Source organism: Bos javanicus, chromosome 15, assembly GCF_032452875.1.
Source record: "Bos javanicus breed banteng chromosome 15, ARS-OSU_banteng_1.0, whole genome shotgun sequence".
In the NCBI taxonomy this organism is placed as follows: Eukaryota; Metazoa; Chordata; class Mammalia; order Artiodactyla; family Bovidae; genus Bos; species Bos javanicus.
In genome coordinates this window covers 64,944,265-64,962,787 of record NC_083882.1, presented here as the reverse complement: position 1 = coordinate 64,962,787, position 18,523 = coordinate 64,944,265, and the positions used below count along the sequence as shown (strand labels likewise).

The following is an 18,523-nucleotide window of genomic DNA, read 5'->3' as shown; positions in this document are numbered from 1 at the left end:
TCGCCAGACCAGATCCAGGTGGAATGAAGGGCAGTGCTGCGCTGATCCTGGCCTGGACTTTTGAAGCTGGCCTGGCATACCTGGAGCTGTAAACACACGGCCTCCAGATGGGGGTCCAGCTGACGGCCCTCCCTGCCTCTCCCCCCACAGAACGACTCGGTCACGCAGCAGCTAGCAGCCATCTTCATGCACTGCTATGGCAGCAGCCCCATTCCCCGCATCCCTGAGCTCCGCAAGACGCTGCCGGCCAGGCTCGGTGAGGCCTCCCCACCTCCTCTCCCCTCCCTCTCATCTCTGTCCTCCTTCCCCCTCCCAAGTGCCTGGGCGGCGGGCGCCTCCATCATCCCCTTCTCCTTCCCCCTGCGACAGATCCTCACTTTTTGAACAACAAGGAGATGTCAGATGTGACCTTCCTCGTGGAAGGAAAGCTGTTTTATGCACATAAAGTCCTGCTGGTGACGGCTTCTAACAGGTAGGCAGCCCAGATAACGAATTCTCTGCCCCCCTGGGAAGCGGGGTGGTGGGGGGTGCAGCTTCATTTAGATATGAGGTGACGGGCAGGCTGGAGAAGAGCCTCTACCCTAGAGAGAGTGGTCACAGAGCAGGGGACCCCCCCCAAACCCACAGGGGATAGAGGGACAGTCAAGAGGGGACCCAGAGTTCTCTAAGAGGAGCTGAGTCATTCTGGTCAAGCCATTGCTTTTGATGATTAGAAATCATGAGTGTTCTAACATGAAGGTTGGTTTTCCAGCCACAGGTGTTACGGTCACTAAGCTAGAGGGCAGCTGGGACAGGTCAGGGCTCAGCCCAGCCGTCTGTCAGCCTAGGACGATGTAAAACGTCACTTGCCCAGAATTCTTTTGCGAGCACAGCAGTGATTTTTAAAATGCTCCTGTCCCCTGGTGACCGGTCAGGCGATGGATGGGGCCTTTGCCACACGGTGATGGAATAAAAGTCACGTTCAAGCCCTTCCTTGTCTCATCTCCTTGGCTCCAGGTTCAAGACGCTGATGACCAATAAATCAGAGCAAGATGGCGATGGCAGCAAAACCATCGAGATCGGCGACATGAAGTACCACATTTTCCAGGTGTGTGTACCTCAGGGCTGAGGGCTTTTCTAGGGGTGCCCCTCCCCCCCAGGACCCCGACCCTGGCTGGTCCATCTGGGTGGGGTCAGCTGTGAGTCAGTCAGAGTCTTCCCCTCCATCCCTAATGCCTTATGTGTTTTGCTGACTCAGTGGTCAGGTTGGAGCATCTAGGCTTTTTCCAGCCAGGGTAGCCTTTCCCTTGTGAGTTTGCAGCTTCAGAGTCTGTTTCATGGGCCCTGAGCTCTAACCACTGGGTGAGGGGTCTGGGCAGCCTGATGGGCATGTAAGGACAGGTGCACACCACACATGCAACTTGTGAGCCCTTGTCCTAAGTGAGCTCCCAGTGCACAGACTTGCCTGAGCACTTGTTGGGAATGCAGAGCCTCAGGCCCCATGCCAGGACTCCCCACAGTTTAACAAAACCCCAGGTGGGTGGAGAGTGGCGTGCGTGCACCGGTGTGGGCCCATCACTCCTTCCCGGCATCAGACCCTAGCCGCGCCGGCTAAGCAGAAAGAGCCACGGGGAGCCCATCCTGGTCGTGAGAGATCATCAAGGTCAGGACTTGAACGTCAGAGGTTGCGTGATGGACGCTCCATAGGCTGGCTGCCAGGAGTGGCAGGCGAGGTCTGGAAGGGACTGGCTGGGGTCTAAGCTGATCCCCAGTGGGGAGCTCCTTTCTAGAAAGTGGTCTTCAGGCTGTAGGGGTGACCCTTAGGGGCTGAGACGGAGGCTAAGAGGCAGCTGGTATGTGAGCCCAGGACCTGGCCTTGCCCGGGACAGGCTTGTACCTAATGGGGAGATCACAGCCTCACAGAAGCATGAGGGCCACCATCTAAAAGGGTTTAGTCCCTCTCTCTAGTTCCCGGCAGTCATCTGTGTAGCATTTAGTCACTTATGGGTACCATGGAGGCAGTGGTAAACAGGACAGGGACCCTGGCCTCCAGGAGACAGGATTATGAACGAATGTGACTGGGAGTGGTGGGGGAGGCGCCAGCAGTGCAGGAAGGGGCTGCTGAAGCTGCGGAGGAGGAAATTTCCTGGGGACCAGGGTGGTCAGCCAGGTATTGGGAGCTCCAGGTAGACAGCAATGCATTCAGAGACCACGACCACCAGAGACCACACCCTGTTCAGGAAATGCTCTCTGGCCAAGTCGTGGCAGCCATTCAGAAGAACATCCAGAAATGAGGCTGAGGCTGCCCCCAAGGAGCCATCGCATGAAGGGCTTGCGCTTTAACCCAAGGATAGTTAGAAGCTGCTATGAGGTCGCCACCATCGCTGACACTTAGCCAGGCATGGTTCTAAGTGCATTTATCAGTCACAGCACAGCCCAGGGAGGTGCACACATGTTGTTATCCGCCTTGGTCCATGAGGTGTCGCAGGCACAGAGAGGTTCAATAAGTTGTCCAAGGTCATGCAGCTGGGAGGTGATAGAGCCAGGGTTCAATCTTAGGACGTGTGGAATGGTCCAGTTTGCGTGACCTCGTGCACTCTGGAGGGTGAGGGGAGGATGGGCAGGACTGCAGCCAGGGGAGCAGGTGAGAAATCCAGCTGAGTGATGATGGTGACTGGTAGAGGCAGCAGGGTAGAGGGGTGTGGATGAGGGGAGAATGGGGACTTGGCGGCAACTGATGACAGGCCATGGAGGAGGCCCAGAGTCGGGCGTAGGGTGTCTCCCCTCCCCTCTTCCCATCCCTTGAGCCAAACTCCCTGGGGAGGGGAGCAACTCTAGAAAGTTGCTTGGCTAAGAAGTTCAAAGTCCAGGTGAGTTGGAGCGTGAGGTGGGGTCATGACCCGACCCAGGAGGCGGATCTGAGAAGGGCAGAGGGGATTGGGCGGGAGGTGGGGTGAGGGTGCACGTGTGACAAGGGTGAGCCCCTGCCATCGAGGCTGCATGTGCTCAGCAGGGGCTGACGCCCGAGGCCGGAGAGGCTGGGCCATCGAGGCTGCATCTGCTCAGCAGGGGCTGACGCCCGAGGCCGGAGAGGCTGGGCAGCCCTTGAGGACTTCTCAGGGTTGTCACGGGGTAAACAGAGACAACAGGTCTAACCTCAGGGCACACGTGGGCCTGGGGCATGTTAGCCACTGGCCTGGCCCTGTGGGTTCTCTGGGAACAAAGCTCTGCCATCCTGCAGGGTTCGGGGCGGGCTGTGGGGCGGGGGCAGGAGAGGGGGGCGGCGGCGTGCGGCTGAAGCCATCGATCCAGGTCCGAGGCCTCCTAAAAAAGCCTAAGTTTCAGAGCAGACCCCAGACATCTCATTGGCTCTCACAACACAAAGAGAACTTGAGATCTTTGTTTTCTAAAACAGGAAACAGAGGCCCAAGGAGATCTAAGCAATATTATCTCTAATAGAAAGATAATACTGGGCACAGAGGTTATGTAAAATTGCTTAATAGATGAAGAAAAAAGAAACAGGTGAAATTAATTTTATTCTTATTTAACTTATTGTAGCCATAATGTTTTATTCTTTTCACACTGTTTGCAATGCAGTTTTGACACAGCACGTATTAATTCAGAGCAGCCATGTTTCAAATTCTCAAAAGTCACAGGTAGCCAGTGGCTATGATTAGACATCACAGGTGTAGACTCTTGCCAGGGTCACTGCCGACTAAACCTAGGCCTTTGGGGGATAGCCCTGCCGTTCTGATGTGGCTCTTGGCCCCAGTCCTGGCCCTGCAGTATTGGGGGCCTTCCTGTGGTCATGCTCCTGGCGGCCCACTCTGGGCAGAAGGAAGCGAGGCCATCCCTGCAGCTGGTCCTGCCTGGGGCCCCCCTGGGAGCAGCCCTTTGCCCGCTCCAGCCCTGTAGGCTGCCTGCTTTGAATGACCCACATCCTGCCTGGGAGCTGCCGGGCTGTGGGAAATTAATGTCCGCAGCTGCCTGCTAGCAGCCCGGTTCCCCCAGCGAGGCTCCAAGAGGGCGATTCTGGTCCCACTTCTGTGGGCTCATCTGCCTTCAGGTGCCTCAGGGAGATCCACGGGCCACAAGAGCTGGGCCTGGCCCAGACCAGCTCCAAAAGCAGCAGGAAGCCTCTTCTAGGCCAGGAAGAGAAGCCACAGGCTGGGCCCCTTCTCACCTCGGGGCTGCCCTGAGGCTAACACCTAGGAAAGAATCCCTGGAGATGGGAGCCGCCCCCCTCCCAGTCCTGGGCACTCAACTCCCAGGGTGGGGGATGGCGGAGGAAGCCAGACGTGGGCCCGCCCGAGGCACACACTGCCTGGAGTAGGGGGACACAGGTACATCCGTGTAACTGTAAGATCTCCACCTGAGCTCCAGCAGGGGCTGTGCAAGACCTCTGGGAGCCCGCGCTCCCCTGAGGGGAGGGGGCGGGCTGATGCCTCCTGGACAGGCCTCGGGCCTGGACGCGGCTGGCAGGCCTCTTCCCTCCCCCGCCCTGCCCCAGCGTGGGCTCCTTTCCTCTAGACCCTCTGGTGCCCCTTCCAGCCTCGGGGCCAGTCCTAACAGAGCCCGACTGTGCCGGCTGGAGCTGTGTTTACTTATACCCTTGCCAGCTCCTTGCTGGGGCCGTTTCTTCAGCCAACCAGGGAGAATCATTTTTCTTTTTCCAGCTGGAAACTCCCCAGTCTCCAGCATGATGGCAGAGCTTGTAAGTCAGACCTCAGCAGAACTAAACATAGCCCCTTCCCCAGGCCACCTCATGTCATGCCGCAGGGCCGCCGGGGTCGGCAGGGTGACCTCTGGGCCAGGTCCCGGGCCTCAGCGCTGCACTGGCTTCCAGGAGGAGGTCGGGATCTGGCTAGCACTGATGGGGAGGTCAGGACTCAGGATTCTGAGGGTAGACAGTCTCCCCCTCAGAGCCCCACGTTTAGAATTTCGGTAAGAAGAGAAAATGAGTCATGAGGTGTCTGGTGTGCTGGAAGGGTTCTGAGGAGGCGGGTCCGACTCATCAGCCTCCCTGCCTGGCCTCAGTTTCCCCAGCTGTGAAGAGTATCCGCCCTCCTGGGCTCACAGGGCTGTTGTGAGGATTGAAGCAAAGCTACTCTGTTGAAGGCAGCTTGCCATACGCATTCCAGGGGAAGCACAAAAATACCTGACGAGAGTCGGGCGGTGTGCAGATGCCGCCGGCACAGAGAGGTCGTGGGGCACTGAGGGCCGGGCAGCGGCTGGAGCAGCGCTCAGCGTAGGGGGGCACTGAAGGGCCGGGACGGCACTCCAGGGGCGCTGGGTGGGGACAGTGGTGCTGTGGGTCCACCTGGCACTCACATGGGGCCTTTTTCCTGCAGATGATGATGCAGTATCTGTACTACGGGGGAACGGAATCCATGGACATCCCCACCAGTGACATCCTCGAGGTGAGGACCTGGCCTGTCAGGGAGAGGAGCGGGGAGCCCCTGAGCCCATCTACCATGCCTGTGCCCAGCAGAGACATCTGCCAGGTCTCACCCACCCTACTCTCAGAAACACAGCATTGGAGATATGAGGAGGAAAGGAAGGGGTCCTCTGTAAGGACCCCCTGCTTCCCTGCAGGTCCTCGCTCTTCTGAGCGCGTGGGAAATGGTGCGCCTGTGGAACCCAACCTCCCAGGCGACACCTCAGGGTTAGAAGGGCCACCCCTGAGGATGGAAAGCCCGGGAGGATCAGAAGGCAGCAGGTATCCCCCTACCTTACCAGGTTACTGCTTAGAGAACGGACCCGCTGCTGGCCACGCGCCTGGCTAGAAGGTCGTGCAGATGAGCAGGCAGCTCGTAGTTGAAGGCCTCGCGACATGAGAAATTCCAACCAGTGTGTGTCACCTATCGGATACCTCCCAAGGTGTCCTAGCAAATACCTAGATGGCCTGGGGTAGAAATAAATCAAGGCCATCGGACTTAACTGGCAGGTGGGCAGGGAGGGTCCTGGGGGTCAGGGGCTCTCTGTTCCGTGATGCTGGGGCCACGGGCCTGGCCCCGCTCCCCTACGGCCTGTCTTCCTCCCACCAGCTATTGTCAGCTGCCAGCCTGTTCCAGCTGGACGCCCTGCAGCGGCACTGTGAGATCCTGTGCTCCCAGACCCTGAGCGTGGGCAGCGCGGTGAACACCTACAAGTATGCCAAGGTGAGGGCCGCCGCTGCCGCCCCCGCCCCCATCACTCACCCTGCTGTGCCCTGGAAGCTTTGAAGGACAGTGCCACCCTCTCTGTGGCCTGAGGTCATGGCCGCCCAGTAGGGCGGCCCCGCAGCTGGGGAGCTGAGCTCTGAGCCGGGTGGACCCCAGGTCCCGTGCCAGCTGTGCCACACTGGGCAGTGAGACCTAGGGCAGCAAAGAGCAGAGCCCCTCCAAGTCAGATCAGTTTTCAACACTATTCGAGTTTCTCCCCAGCTTGGTCCTCCTTAGTCTTCCTCCTTGCAGCAGATGCCACGGTCACCTCCCACACCCGCAATGCATCAGCCACCCCTCCCCGTCCCGCTACCTCCACTCTCCCTGCTCTTGGACAATCGCGTTGGCCTGGCCTCCAACACTTCCTGGCTTTCGCCCTGCAGTCCACAAGGCTCTTTGAAAAGTGTGAAGACCCCACCACTCCCCTACTGAAACTCTTCAAAGGTTTCCCACTGCAAAGTAAAGACCCAGCCCTTATCTGTCACCCCTTACGAGGCCCCCAGGACCCTCTCCCATCTCCCCTTCCGATGCTTCCCTCTCCCTTCACCCGGCCACATGGCCCCCATCTCTTTCTCGTTTCCACCCCAGGACTGCTGCAGTCCCCCAGCAAGTCTCCTCCCCCAGCTGCCCCCAAGTCACACACCTCTCTGCCCCTTCGCCCCTCACTGCCTCAGAGCACTGACTGCTGTCCATGGTCACCTGGCCTGGTTGGTTCCTTGGCTTCTCTTGTCCCCCTGATCTGGAACATCAGCTCTGAGAGAGCCTCACGGACCTGGGCCTCAGGGCCTGCACCCGGTGCCTGGCCCAGAGAGGGCACTCAGCGTTCAGTGAGCCTTTACCACATGAACACTCCTGTGCTGGGCCTTATGCTGCACATCCCACCGTGGACAGCCCCTGCCCTTAGGGAGGGAGCTTCCAATCCCATGGGGATGACGACCGCCCCTCAACAAGCCGTCACCAGCAGGACCCAGGCCAAGAACAAGATGCCAGGATGTTCCTGGTGGCACAGCTGGGATTTGAACCCAGATCAGTCTAACCTGTGGAGATGCAGAGATGGAGAAAGCAATGGCACCCCACTCCAGTACTCTTGCCTAGAAAATCCCATGGACGGAGGAGCCTGGTAGGCTGCAGTCCATGGGGTCGCTAAGAGTCAGACCTGATTGAGCGACTTAACTTTTCACTTTCATGCATTGGAGAAGGAAATGGCAACCCATTCCAGTGTTCTTGCCTGGAGAATCCCAGGGACGGGGGAGCCTGGTGGGCTGCCGTCTATGGGGTCACACAGAGTCGGACACGACTGAAGTGACTTAGCAGCAGCAGCAAGGTGCAGAGATAGGGCCTGCCTGCCTCCCTGGGTCTGGGGCTTGAAGGTGGACCTTTGCCCTTGAGGACTGCTTGGGGGCAGTTTTGGGCAGGGCTGTGCTGAAGCTGTGGGTCTCATCCCTCTCCCTGCCCCCACAGATCCACAACGCCCCCGAACTGGCCCTGTTCTGCGAGGGCTTCTTCCTCAAGCACATGAAGGCCCTGCTGGAGCAGGACTCCTTCCGGCAGCTCATCTACGGCCGCAGCAGCAAAGTGCAGGGCCTGGACCCGCTGCAGGACCTGCAGAGCACCCTGGCCGAGCGCGTGCACTCGCTCTACGTCACCTCTCGGGTGTGACGTGTGGGGGCGGCTGGCTCTGTCACTAGGCCTCCCGGCGGGAAGAAAGGCTGGGAGCTTCCTGGGGGTGTCTGGGTCAGCACATAGCCAGCACCGGTGGACATGCTGGGGCCCTGCTGGGCTGAGACTGGTTACCGGCACTCTTGGAGCCAGACTCGGGCAGGCCCAGAGCCTAACCATTTGCTCAACCAGGGATGAGCCAAGGGCAGGTGTGGCCACAAGTGGCCCTTCCCCACACCTGCCGCCTGCTTGCACCGGAGGGCTGCCGTGCACTCACCCTCGTGTGCCCCTCCCGGAGGCCCTCGCTGATCCCACTCTGCTCTGCACAGCTTCTCGTCATGCCCTCCAGGCTCTAACCAGCCCACTCCCAGGGCCTTGGGCAGCTCAGACTGTCCTAAGTGGGGCTTCTGGGGGGTGTGGGCATTCTTAGGAATGTAGAGAGCGTATGTTCTATCTAGGCCCCAGGCCGTTTCAGTCAAAAGCTGGTGGTGGTTTTTCTCTCAGTGTCACGTCAGACACTGAACTTAAGGCTGTGCCTTTGAAAGACCTGATGTGGCCTCCAGGGGGCCTGGGGATCCTGCGAAGAGGGTCATTTTCAGTCTATTTCCTTGGTGTCCAGGCTCCTTTGGGCAGAGGGACCGCCGGCCTGCTCAGTGAGTAGTAGAGAAGGCGGTTAGCTCCCCCCGCCAGCGCCTTCAAAGCTTTTGGTCTGAGCCAAGGGTGGCATGGGCAGCGTGGAGGAGCCTGGTGGCCTCCGCTTGTGTTGCTGCTGCTGTTTTCAGGGGCCAGTGTAAAGGGGATGATTCTGAAATCCCAAGCCTAGAATTAGGCAGAGCCCTAAACATCCCGCCAGTCCAGTCTCTCCAGTGAAAGAGTCCTTTAACTTGGACTAGGGAGCAGGGCCCAGACTTCCCATTGGGAACTGCGGGTCTTGGGGAACTTAAAGGTCGGGGCTTTGGTAGACGGGAAGGACTGGGAGAAGAAGTCCTTCTACTTCCCTGCTACCTGCCCCTGCCATCCTGTGGGCTCCAGGCTCCCCGGGGTGGGGACGCATCGCTGGGCCTGGACCCTCATCGTATTTATGTACCGGACATCCGAGGCGTCTTCCGGAACAGCTTGTGCCGGACGTCCCCTTCGGCTGTCTGGCCGTACCTTAGGAACTATTTATTCACCAGAAGCCCCAGGCACGTTAGGAGGTGTCCTCTCAGTCACCTTGGAAAACCCTGGGGGTTTACAACCCTGGAAAATATTTTCAGCTAGCTGCTTGAGCTGGATGTACAAAGGAATAGGTGTTATTTTATTGCTGTAATATTGTATGATACTGTAACTATACATTAATGTTGTCACTTATTGTAAATGTACTATGGTTTTATTAACAATAAACACTTGTTAACAATGACCTTGGCCTCATGGCTCCTTATAGAGGGTTACCCAAAGTTCAGAGCTAGGGAGGAGCCCTAAGGACCAGGAAGAGAACCCAGAGCTGATTCCCTGTTACCTGAGACACCTGTGTCTCAGAGGGAACAAAGCCTCTCCCGGAAGCTGTGCGTGGCCAGCCGCTAACCCCTGCCCTGCCCCTCCCAGGACCTGAGCCTGGATCCAACCCTCACTGGGCCCGAGTCTTCCTGTTCTGTCAAATGGGGTAGGTGTGTTCCCATTCGTTAAGTACTTACATGGCGCTGAGCTGGACTGGAAGGACGGGAGCCCAATGCCAGGAAAAAGCTGTCAGATTTTGGGGACATCCAGACATCTAGTTCACAGAACTAGAACAAATAATCCTACAATTTATACTGGAACCACAAAAGACCCAGAATTGCCAAAGCAATCCTGCAAAAAAAGAAAGCAGGAGGCAAAACTTTCCCAGACTTCAGACAATACTACAAAGCCACAGTAATCAAAACAGCACAGCACTGGCACTTATCATATAAACAGACATATTAATCAGTGGAACAGAAGAGAGAACGCAAACAAACCCACTTACCTATGGTCAGTTAATCTTCGTCAAAGGAGGCAGGAATAATGGAAAAAAGAAAAGTGGAAAAATGATAGTCTCTTCACCAAGTTGTGGTGGGAAAGCTGGACAACCACATGTAAATCAATAAAGTTAGATCACTCCCTTCCAACATACACAAAAAATCAAAGTGCCTTAAAGACTTAAATATAAGACATAACACCATAAAACTCCTAGACAAAAACATAAGCAAACTATTCTCTGACATAAATCATACCGATATTTTCTTAGGTCAGTTTCCCAAGGCAATAGAAATAAAAGCAAAAACAAACAGGACCTAATCAAACTTATAGGCTTTTGTAAAGCAAAGGAAACCATTAACAAAAAGACAACCTACAGACTGGGAGAAAAATTATTTGCAAATGAAACTGACAAGGGCTTAATTTCCAAAATACAGAAAGAGCTGTCACAGCTCAACATCAAAACAAAAGCAAAAAAACCCACTCAAAAAATGAGTAAGACCTAAAGAGACATTTCTCTAAAGAAGACATAGGCACAAGAAAAGATGCTCATCATCACTAATTAGCGAAATGCAAATCAAAACTACAATGAGGTACCACCTCACCCCAGTTAGAATGACCATCAAAAAGTCTACAAATAAATGCTGGACAGGATATGAAGAAAAGGGAAGTCTCCTACACTGTCGGTAGCAATGTAAGTTAGTGCAATCACGATGGAAAACAGTATGGAGTTCCTCAAAAAATTAGAGTTGCCATATGACCCAGCAATCCCACTCCTGGGCATACATCCAGACAAAACTTTAATTTGAAAAGGTACTTTCAGGCCCACGTTCACAGCAGCACTGTTTACAACAGCCAAGACACGGAGACGGCCTACACGCCCATCAACAGAGGGACGGGTGGAGGAGATGCGGTGCACGTATGCAGTGAGACGCTACTCAGCCATGAAAAAGGATGAAATAAAGCCATTGCAGCAACACGGATGGGCCTAGAGATGATCATACTCAGTCAGTCAGAGAGACAAATCCCGTATGACATCACTTACAGGTGGAATCAAAAATATGACACAAATGAACGTATGTATGAAACAGAACAGAACTGTGGCTGCCAAGCGGTGCAGGCGGGGAATGGATTGGGAGTTTGGGATTCCCAGATGCGGACTATTATATATAGAATGGATAAAAAATTAGATCCTACCGTATACCACAGGGAACTACGTTCAGTATCCTATGATAGATCATAATGAAAAATATATTTAAAACTTAATCACTTTGCTGCATAGCAGAAATTAACATAACATTGTACATCAGCTACAAAAATTTTTTAAAAGACAGCCGTCAGGGACTTTCCTGCGGTGCCCTGGCCCCCACCGCCCTGATGCGCAGAACTACTGCTAGGCTGTCAGAAGTTGTTTGCAAATCCTTCCACGGTCCAATTCTGTGTGGCCCAGCACAGGGAGGAGGGGGGCCTGATGAGGGCCCCTGCCCTCTGGTGGCTGCCGCCTTCAGGCCCTGCTGAGCGCTTGCTGGCTGTGTCACCTGTTAATAACAGGACAGAAGACCGGAAGCCAGTGACTCAGGCCCAAAGGCTTTCTAGAGTAGGTGGTAGTTTGTCTTAGGTGCACAGTCCAGGTAGAAATAAAGGTTTTTAAAATGTTTCCCGTCTGAAGCAGGAGGAGAAATTCCTAAGGTCACTGGGAACACTGACGGGAGTGGCTGTGGTTCAGTGACCGACAGGCCAGGACTCTGGATTTGGGGGACAACATGAAGACCCCACAGGGTCAGTCAGTCCTGGGAAAGACCCACTGTGGGCTTTGCTGGATGGGGGCCCAGGGGTGGCAGCTTGAGGCCCAGCCTGGGGCCCTGGCCTCAGTGGGGAGAGGGCTCGCCATGGACCCATGGCGCCCTCTGGTGGCCTGAGGTGGGAGGCACACCCCTTGGCACCATCTTCCTGGGCAGAAGCTGCTGCGAAGGTGGTTTGGGGGTGGGTTGTCCCTCCCAGCACTCACCATCTCCAGGGGCTCCCCTTAAAACGTCTGTGCCCACCCTCCCTACGAGTTCCCCCACCCCTGCAGGAGATGCCTCAGTCAAGTATTCAGCCTAAGAAGCAGCTGGTCTAGTCCATGAGCTCCATATAGGAGCTCAGCTGTATTTCCTCTTTTTAGGGGGCAGAAGATTGAAGGCAAGGTAACATAAGAGGAGCAAGGCCTCTTCAAGCCTGCGTGTAGCAGAAACGTGTTCAAAGCAAGCACTTAAATGATAATTAGAAAAAAAATCAGACATTCTCCAAGGAGCCAGGAGAAACTAGCGTGGAAACGGGACTGTCTTGTCACCTTACCTTGCCCCAGTGACCAGGCTTCCTCCTCCAGCCACCGCTCAGGAGCGTGGGGGCTTCTCTCCTCTGCTGCCCACTTCAGGCTGTTAGCAGCCAAAGGCAGGCTGGGGAGAGGACGGTGAACTTCTCCTTAGCAGGGGACCCTGCTAAGGGAAATGAGGGGGGGTTTCCTTCCACTCCAGTTGCCCTGCAGGCAGTTGAGAAGCTGGGCTGATTCAGGAAACTCATCCCGACAGACCACCAAGGCTAAAGCCGAGTCTGCCCCCAGCTCCTGATACTTTCCTTTCCCTTCTGGTCCTGTCGGTTGGCCCACAGCAGCCAGATGTCGGGATTATCACAGCTTTCTCCTCCGCTGAACCACTGAAAGCCCAAGAAAAACCTCAGCGTCTCCCTCTCCCGCCACCCCCTGCCTTCTGCAGAATCTACACCACCTTTCGGCTTTCACCAGTTGTTTAGAGAACAGAGGGCAGCGTCTGGAGTCGCCTATTCAGGCCCCGGGGAGGCCAGTCCCACCCTCTCCTGGCCAGGGGACTGGCGGCTTGTGATGGCCTCGGATAATGAGCCTACATTTATCCGAGGTGGCGGTCACTCCTCTCCTCCCCTCCCCCAGCCTCAGCAGCCCCCTTTGTGTCACTCCTGGTCACTCGAGGGTCCTCTGGGACTGTGGGGGACAGATGAGCAGTGGAAGCGCTGAAGCGGCCAGCACCGGCCCCCTTGCGGCTCGGCGGAGTGGCGGGGGGATGAGACCATTGAGGAATCTTCTTTGTTCAGGCTTTTTCGGCCCCTTCCTCAGCCTGGTGACAGCATTCATCGGCGGCCTATCTGAATTCATTTTGCAAGTGAGATTTCCTGAGACAGCGAGCTTTACAGATGTCACTCTGGAGGCCAGATGGTGAGGTCTGGGGGAGGCGTGCTTTCTCAGGTTTGGAGGAGAACCCAAGATCACAACCACCAAGGGCAGAGGCCTGTTCAGGAACACACACTTTGCACATAAGCACCAAGACTGTACACAGTAGGCGGAATGCTCACTTCCTTTTCACGCGCACAGAGAAAGGCCAGAGCACAGGCTGTGGTTTTAGAATAAAGCCCGGCGTCACTCAGTCCATCGTAGTGCTTGTGGGTAACAGAGCAGCTCCCCCGGGTTACACGTGCCACAGAACAGAGCCTTGGTGAACGCCTGCTCCACACCAGGCACTGTCTGCTCCTCACAGCAGCCCTTCCAGGGAGGTGCTGTCATTACCACCTGCAGTTTACACACACGTGGACCTGGGTGGAAGAAGTGTGCTCCAGGTCACAGCAAGGGCCAGGCAGAGCCAGCATCGAGTCCACGAAACAGAGCAGAGGACAGGCTCTGATGCTAGAGGTGCTGACCAAGGACTAGGCCAACCTGGGTATGATGTGGCTGGAGAGGTTTTAACACACCAGCCAGCTCAGATCATTTGGGGCTGTGACTGCATTTTAGCCACTCTCTTTAAGAAAACCCTCTTTGATGGGCTTCCCTTGTGGCTCCGTGGTAAAGAATCTACCCACCAACACAGAAGACGAGGGTTCAATCTCTGATCCAGGAAGATCCCACATGCTGCGAAACAACTAAGCCCGTGCATCACAACTACTGAATCTGCTCTTCTAGAGCCCGGGAGACTAAAAGCTCACATGCCTAGAGCCTGAGCTCTGCCACAAGAGAAGCCACTGCAATAAAGCAGCCCTTGTACCACAGCTAGAAGAAAGCTCTCACAGCAAGGACCCAGCACAGCCAAAGAAATTAAGTTTTTAAAAAATCCTCTCTAAAAGGCAGGCTCAGGCACTTACCTGAGAAAAATGGATCAAAAAACTTTTTTCATCTCATTGAACTTTCCTGTAGGGAGAGGGCATGGTGGTCTCACGCACAGGTGGTAAGAATCTGCTCTCCTCCCTGTGGCCATCTGTCCTGGGAGCTGCACATTTAATCCTCCTTGCTCCAGAAGCTCCTCTTCCTTCCCTGTCCACAGGCTAGACTTCTAGGAACCAGATAACCTACCAGGGCTGAGGAAAGGATCTAACTTGGATTCACAGAAGACAGTCCTTTTAAAGTCTATGAAAAACCAAGCAAGACTGCGGTAACCAAGGCCACCGCAGGAATTTTTTAGATAAAAATAAAAAATACAGAAGCTGAAATTTGACTCAGGGAGCTCGGAAAGATCACCAGCAACTCACACGCAGAGGCGAGGAGAAAGGTAGATCAGAACCAGAGCACGTCGGAGCCAACTTCCACTCTGAACTCTCCCTGCACTTGGTGACATGAATAGGGAACGACTGTACAGAATCAGCAGAGGGGGAGTTCCGTGGTGCTCCAGTGGTTAGGACTCCAAGCTTCCACTGCAGAGGGCCCGGGTTCGATCCCTGGTCAAGGATGGCAGGGTCCAGGTTTCAGTAACAATGGTATTGGATTTAGGACTGGAAAATAGATCCCAAACATTCCAAAGTACACATGAAGCCACCGCACTCCTGTCCACGAGAAACGAGGGAACCAAACGACGTGACAGGAGCTGGAGGTGGAGCGAGGCCCCTCTGGCCGGCCTCCAGGTGCTGCACCAAGCCCTGTGGAATGACCACAGGAAGCACGGGTCAGCGCAGTCAACTCCCCCCAGGCTCCCAGCTTGGTAAGCCCCAGCCACCCTGAGCCTCGATGCCGGCACCCTCCCAAGTGCACCTGCAGCCAAGATCCACCAGAAGAAACAGGCAAAGGCAACTCCCATCTAGGTGCAGTCGACGAGCACACAGGCCGCTGGTCTTTCTAGGATGTTATTTATTAAAAATAGATTCTCTATCTCCCGTCATCCCTGCTAGCAAAGGGGTCTTTCCCAACATTTTTTCCCCAAATGGATGAAATAACAGGTTTCGGGGACTCAGATATCATATCGTTCCCTAAGTTGAGAAGTCAAGCTTTTCTGGGTCACTGCTGGGGGAGGAAAGGGTCGGAACATGGCAGTGTGGGTCGCGGCGCTTAAACGTGGCTGACACGGCCGTATGGCTGGACTAGAGGTCCTGGGACTCCAGGCTTCAGGGAGCCTGGGCAAGTTCATGACGACAGGCCTTGATGCTCCCCTCACAGCCTCTGGGGTCTCCAGACAGCCGAGTACTTGATGCTTGAGAAGAGACGAGAGCCAGCACGGCTTCAACACGTGCAGGAAGGAATGGAGAAAGCTGGGCCCAAAGCGAAATGAACGCACGGGAAAGGCAGGCCTGGACTCGGGGAGGAGAGACGGCACGGACGGTGTGCCAACCGTCGCGCTCTAAGCAGACCTCCTCGGAAGCGACTCTGCCTTAAGCCGTGTTCAGCCCATAGACTGAATTCCTGGCCAGCTTCTGGGTTTCCTGGGGATCCTGTTGCTTTTAATAGTCCAGTCAGCTGCTACTCAGTCCCACAAGTCAGGGTATTTCCTTACGAGTCAGCCGCCGACACCCAAGTGTCTGTCCACTATTTCTTCCGCTTCAGTTTCATATCTTTTTTGTTCTTCATATCTCTGTTTTTCTTCAACTTTTTGTTCTGTTTGGGTTCTTGTTTGGCCTCCAGCTTCCTTTTCTTGTCACTGGAAAAGAAAAAACAAGAGTCGAAAGAAAAACACGCTGGATCTGTTACCTCTTTCAGACTGCTCTGCTTTGTCTGAAAAAGGGTTTCCGTCATCTGAAACTTGATGTAAGAATGTGCAGTCACACAGACGTGTTCTCTGTAGGCCTCTGGGGCGCTGTGCTGGGGGCTGAGGACACAACGCACCAACCCAGCTCCCACCCTGACCAGGCTTAGTCTGTGGAGGGGAAAAAACCTACACCTGAACTCCTGAAATTTCCCCTCCTGAAACTTAAGAAAAATCCAAGGCATCACAAGAAGAGTTCATTCCCATCAATTACCACTGAGGAGTACCCTGGAAACCAGCCATATTATCCCAGTGACCGTGAGGACAGTCCCCAGTATAATACAGAGCATGGAATTCCCAGAAAAACATACAGTTCTTCTTGATGTGCTGTTATCTTTCCTAAGTGAGAAGAAAACCCAAAGGAATAGGGACACACTTCAGCTGGCCACTGGTCCCTGACAGATTAACAAGAGAATAGCTAGAAACGGCCACCTTCCTTCCATCTTACAGGTTACAAATTTCTCTCCAGTCTCATTCTGCCCTGGAAACAAACACCTCCTTAGAAGAAGAGGGTGAACAATTCTGTCCGGAGACCATTAACATCACCTGAATGAAATGACTGCTAACAAAACAAAGAAAAGATGCCTCAAATGCATACATAATGACAGTCAGTGTTTTCACCTCCAAAAGCACAAGCTTTGACGTCAACACTGAACCGTGGATGCACGAACAGCCACATGGGCTGCGCAGTAATGCAGAGGCTCCTCCAGGCAGTGACAGCCAACCAGAGGCAGGAGAGGCACAGCACAGGGCTAGGCTGTCACACACTGCGTGCTCAGCCAGACTCACTCCAAAGCCACCACAGTCGAGGCGGCAGCCACTATCAGCCCTGGGCTGTCTGCTTTTTCATCCAAACCAGAAATCAGGACACACTGACAGTGGGCTTTTGTGCCATGACAGAGACCATCATGAAAACGAGGCCAGCACTGATGGTGGAAACTTCCAGGCTGCACAGTGATTTATGGAGATGGCAGAGGAGGATATCCTGATTTCGGGGGTCTATGGCTTCTAGAGTCACAAGATGTCCTCTTTCCAAATAAACTTTTCAGCGGACCCTGTTGATGGCAATGCCAACAATTCACCCTCTCCACGAACCCCCAAGCCAACCCTGGAAGCCTCATCTCCAGAGGCCCAGGGTAGGGGAGGCCTCACGTGTTCCCAGGCAAACTCCAGTGAACGTTCCGGCCCACGGAACTGCTGCCATCCTCAAACACATGGTTCTGCAGAGAAGCAGCTGGGGCAAGGGTTTATCAAAAAACTGTCCAGGGAGTCCTGGAACTCAAGATCCCTCCAGGTGGACCCCAAAGTCAAAACTATTTTCAAGACAATCCTAATCATAATGTGCCTTTTCCACTTTCATTCTCTCCCAACTATTCTATTTTCCAGGGGCTACCAGCCGCATGATAGCACAGCAGATTGAAGCAGAAGCAGACTAGAGAATCCAGCTGCTTTCTAGTTTCCCAAATATTAGAGAGATTTGGAAAGACATAAATGTAAAACATTCCCACTCTTCTCACTGAAGTTTTTATGAAAAGACTATTTAAAAAAAGTTTTTAAACCCATAATGAGTCTGACTGTTAATTTTGAATGAGAAAACTTTTTTTTAAAACTTCTCAGTATTTCATTTCTAAAATGGGAAATATTGATGGGTACAACCAACATGCACAAAAGCCATTTGGGGTCCACAACCAAAAACGTTGGGAACCACTGGCTCAGAGGAAGGAGAGCACAGCAGGTAAACTACGGGCTTTGCAGTGGAAAGACCTGGTCCTGATTCTGGCTCTGTCTCTTACGAGTTATATGCTTCTTGGGAGGCCACTTAACACCAGAGAGCCTTGGTTGTTACTTCATCTTTAAAGCGCTGATATAAGCATGAAACTCCTAGAAGAGAGCACGGGCAAAACATTGTGACAGATATCATACCAGTGTTTTCATAGGTTGGCCTCCCAAATAGAAACGAAAACGAAAATAGATAAATGGGATCTAATCGCACTTACAAGCCTTCACGCAGCAAAGGAAAGAAAGTGAAGTCACTCAGTCATGTCCGACTCTTTGTGACCCCATGGACTGCAGCCCACTAGGCTCCTCCGTCCATGGGATTCTCCAGGCAAGAATACTGGAGTGGGTTGCCATTGCCTTCTCCAGGGGATCTTCCCGACCCAGGGACTGAACCCAGGTCTCCCACATTGCAGGCAGATGCTTTAACCTCTGAGCCACCAGGGAAGCCCCACACAGCAAAGGAAACCATAAACAAAAAGAAACCTAAAGAATGGGAGAAAACATTTGCAAATGATGGAATCAACCAGGGCTTAATTTCCATTTCCAAAATATACAAACAGTTCATATAGCTCAATAAAAAATAAATAAATAAATAAATGGGCAGAAGACCTAGAGACCTTTCTCCAAAGACGACGTACAAATGGCCAACAGACACACCAAAGTATGCCCAACACTGCCAAGTATTTGAGAAACGCGAATCAAAAGCACAGAGGTACTACCTCATGCTGGTCAGAAGGGCCATCATTAAAAAGTCTACAATTAACAAATGCCAGAGCGAATGTGGAGGAGAGAGAAGCCTCCTACACTGTTGGTGGGAATGTGAGTTAGTGCAATCAATATAGAAAACAGAGGATGAGATGACTGGATGGCATCACGGACTCAATGGACATGAATCTGAGCAAACTCCACCAGATGACGAAAGGC

The 18,523-nt window shown here is 53.9% G+C and overlaps 2 protein-coding genes across 4 annotated transcripts in view; one reads left to right on the top strand and one right to left on the bottom strand.

Moving 5' to 3' along the window:
* Positions 1–9,240, top strand: part of ABTB2 (ankyrin repeat and BTB domain containing 2) — a 186,371-nt gene extending 177,131 nt beyond the window's left edge. For both annotated transcript variants that reach the window (XM_061381099.1, XM_061381100.1), the window contains 6 exons: positions 151–256; positions 370–472; positions 997–1,087; positions 5,331–5,399; positions 6,027–6,140; positions 7,644–9,240. In XM_061381099.1, coding sequence (XP_061237083.1) covers positions 151–256; positions 370–472; positions 997–1,087; positions 5,331–5,399; positions 6,027–6,140; positions 7,644–7,841 — 681 coding nt within the window. In that variant the 3' untranslated portion in view covers positions 7,842–9,240. The remainder of the gene's footprint in view (positions 1–150; positions 257–369; positions 473–996; positions 1,088–5,330; positions 5,400–6,026; positions 6,141–7,643) is intronic.
* A 5,671-nt stretch (positions 9,241–14,911) lies between these two features.
* Positions 14,912–18,523, bottom strand: part of NAT10 (N-acetyltransferase 10) — a 41,748-nt gene continuing 38,136 nt past the window's right edge. For both annotated transcript variants that reach the window (XM_061381102.1, XM_061381101.1), the window contains one exon: positions 14,912–15,715. In XM_061381102.1, coding sequence (XP_061237086.1) covers positions 15,604–15,715 — 112 coding nt within the window. In that variant the 3' untranslated portion in view covers positions 14,912–15,603. The remainder of the gene's footprint in view (positions 15,716–18,523) is intronic.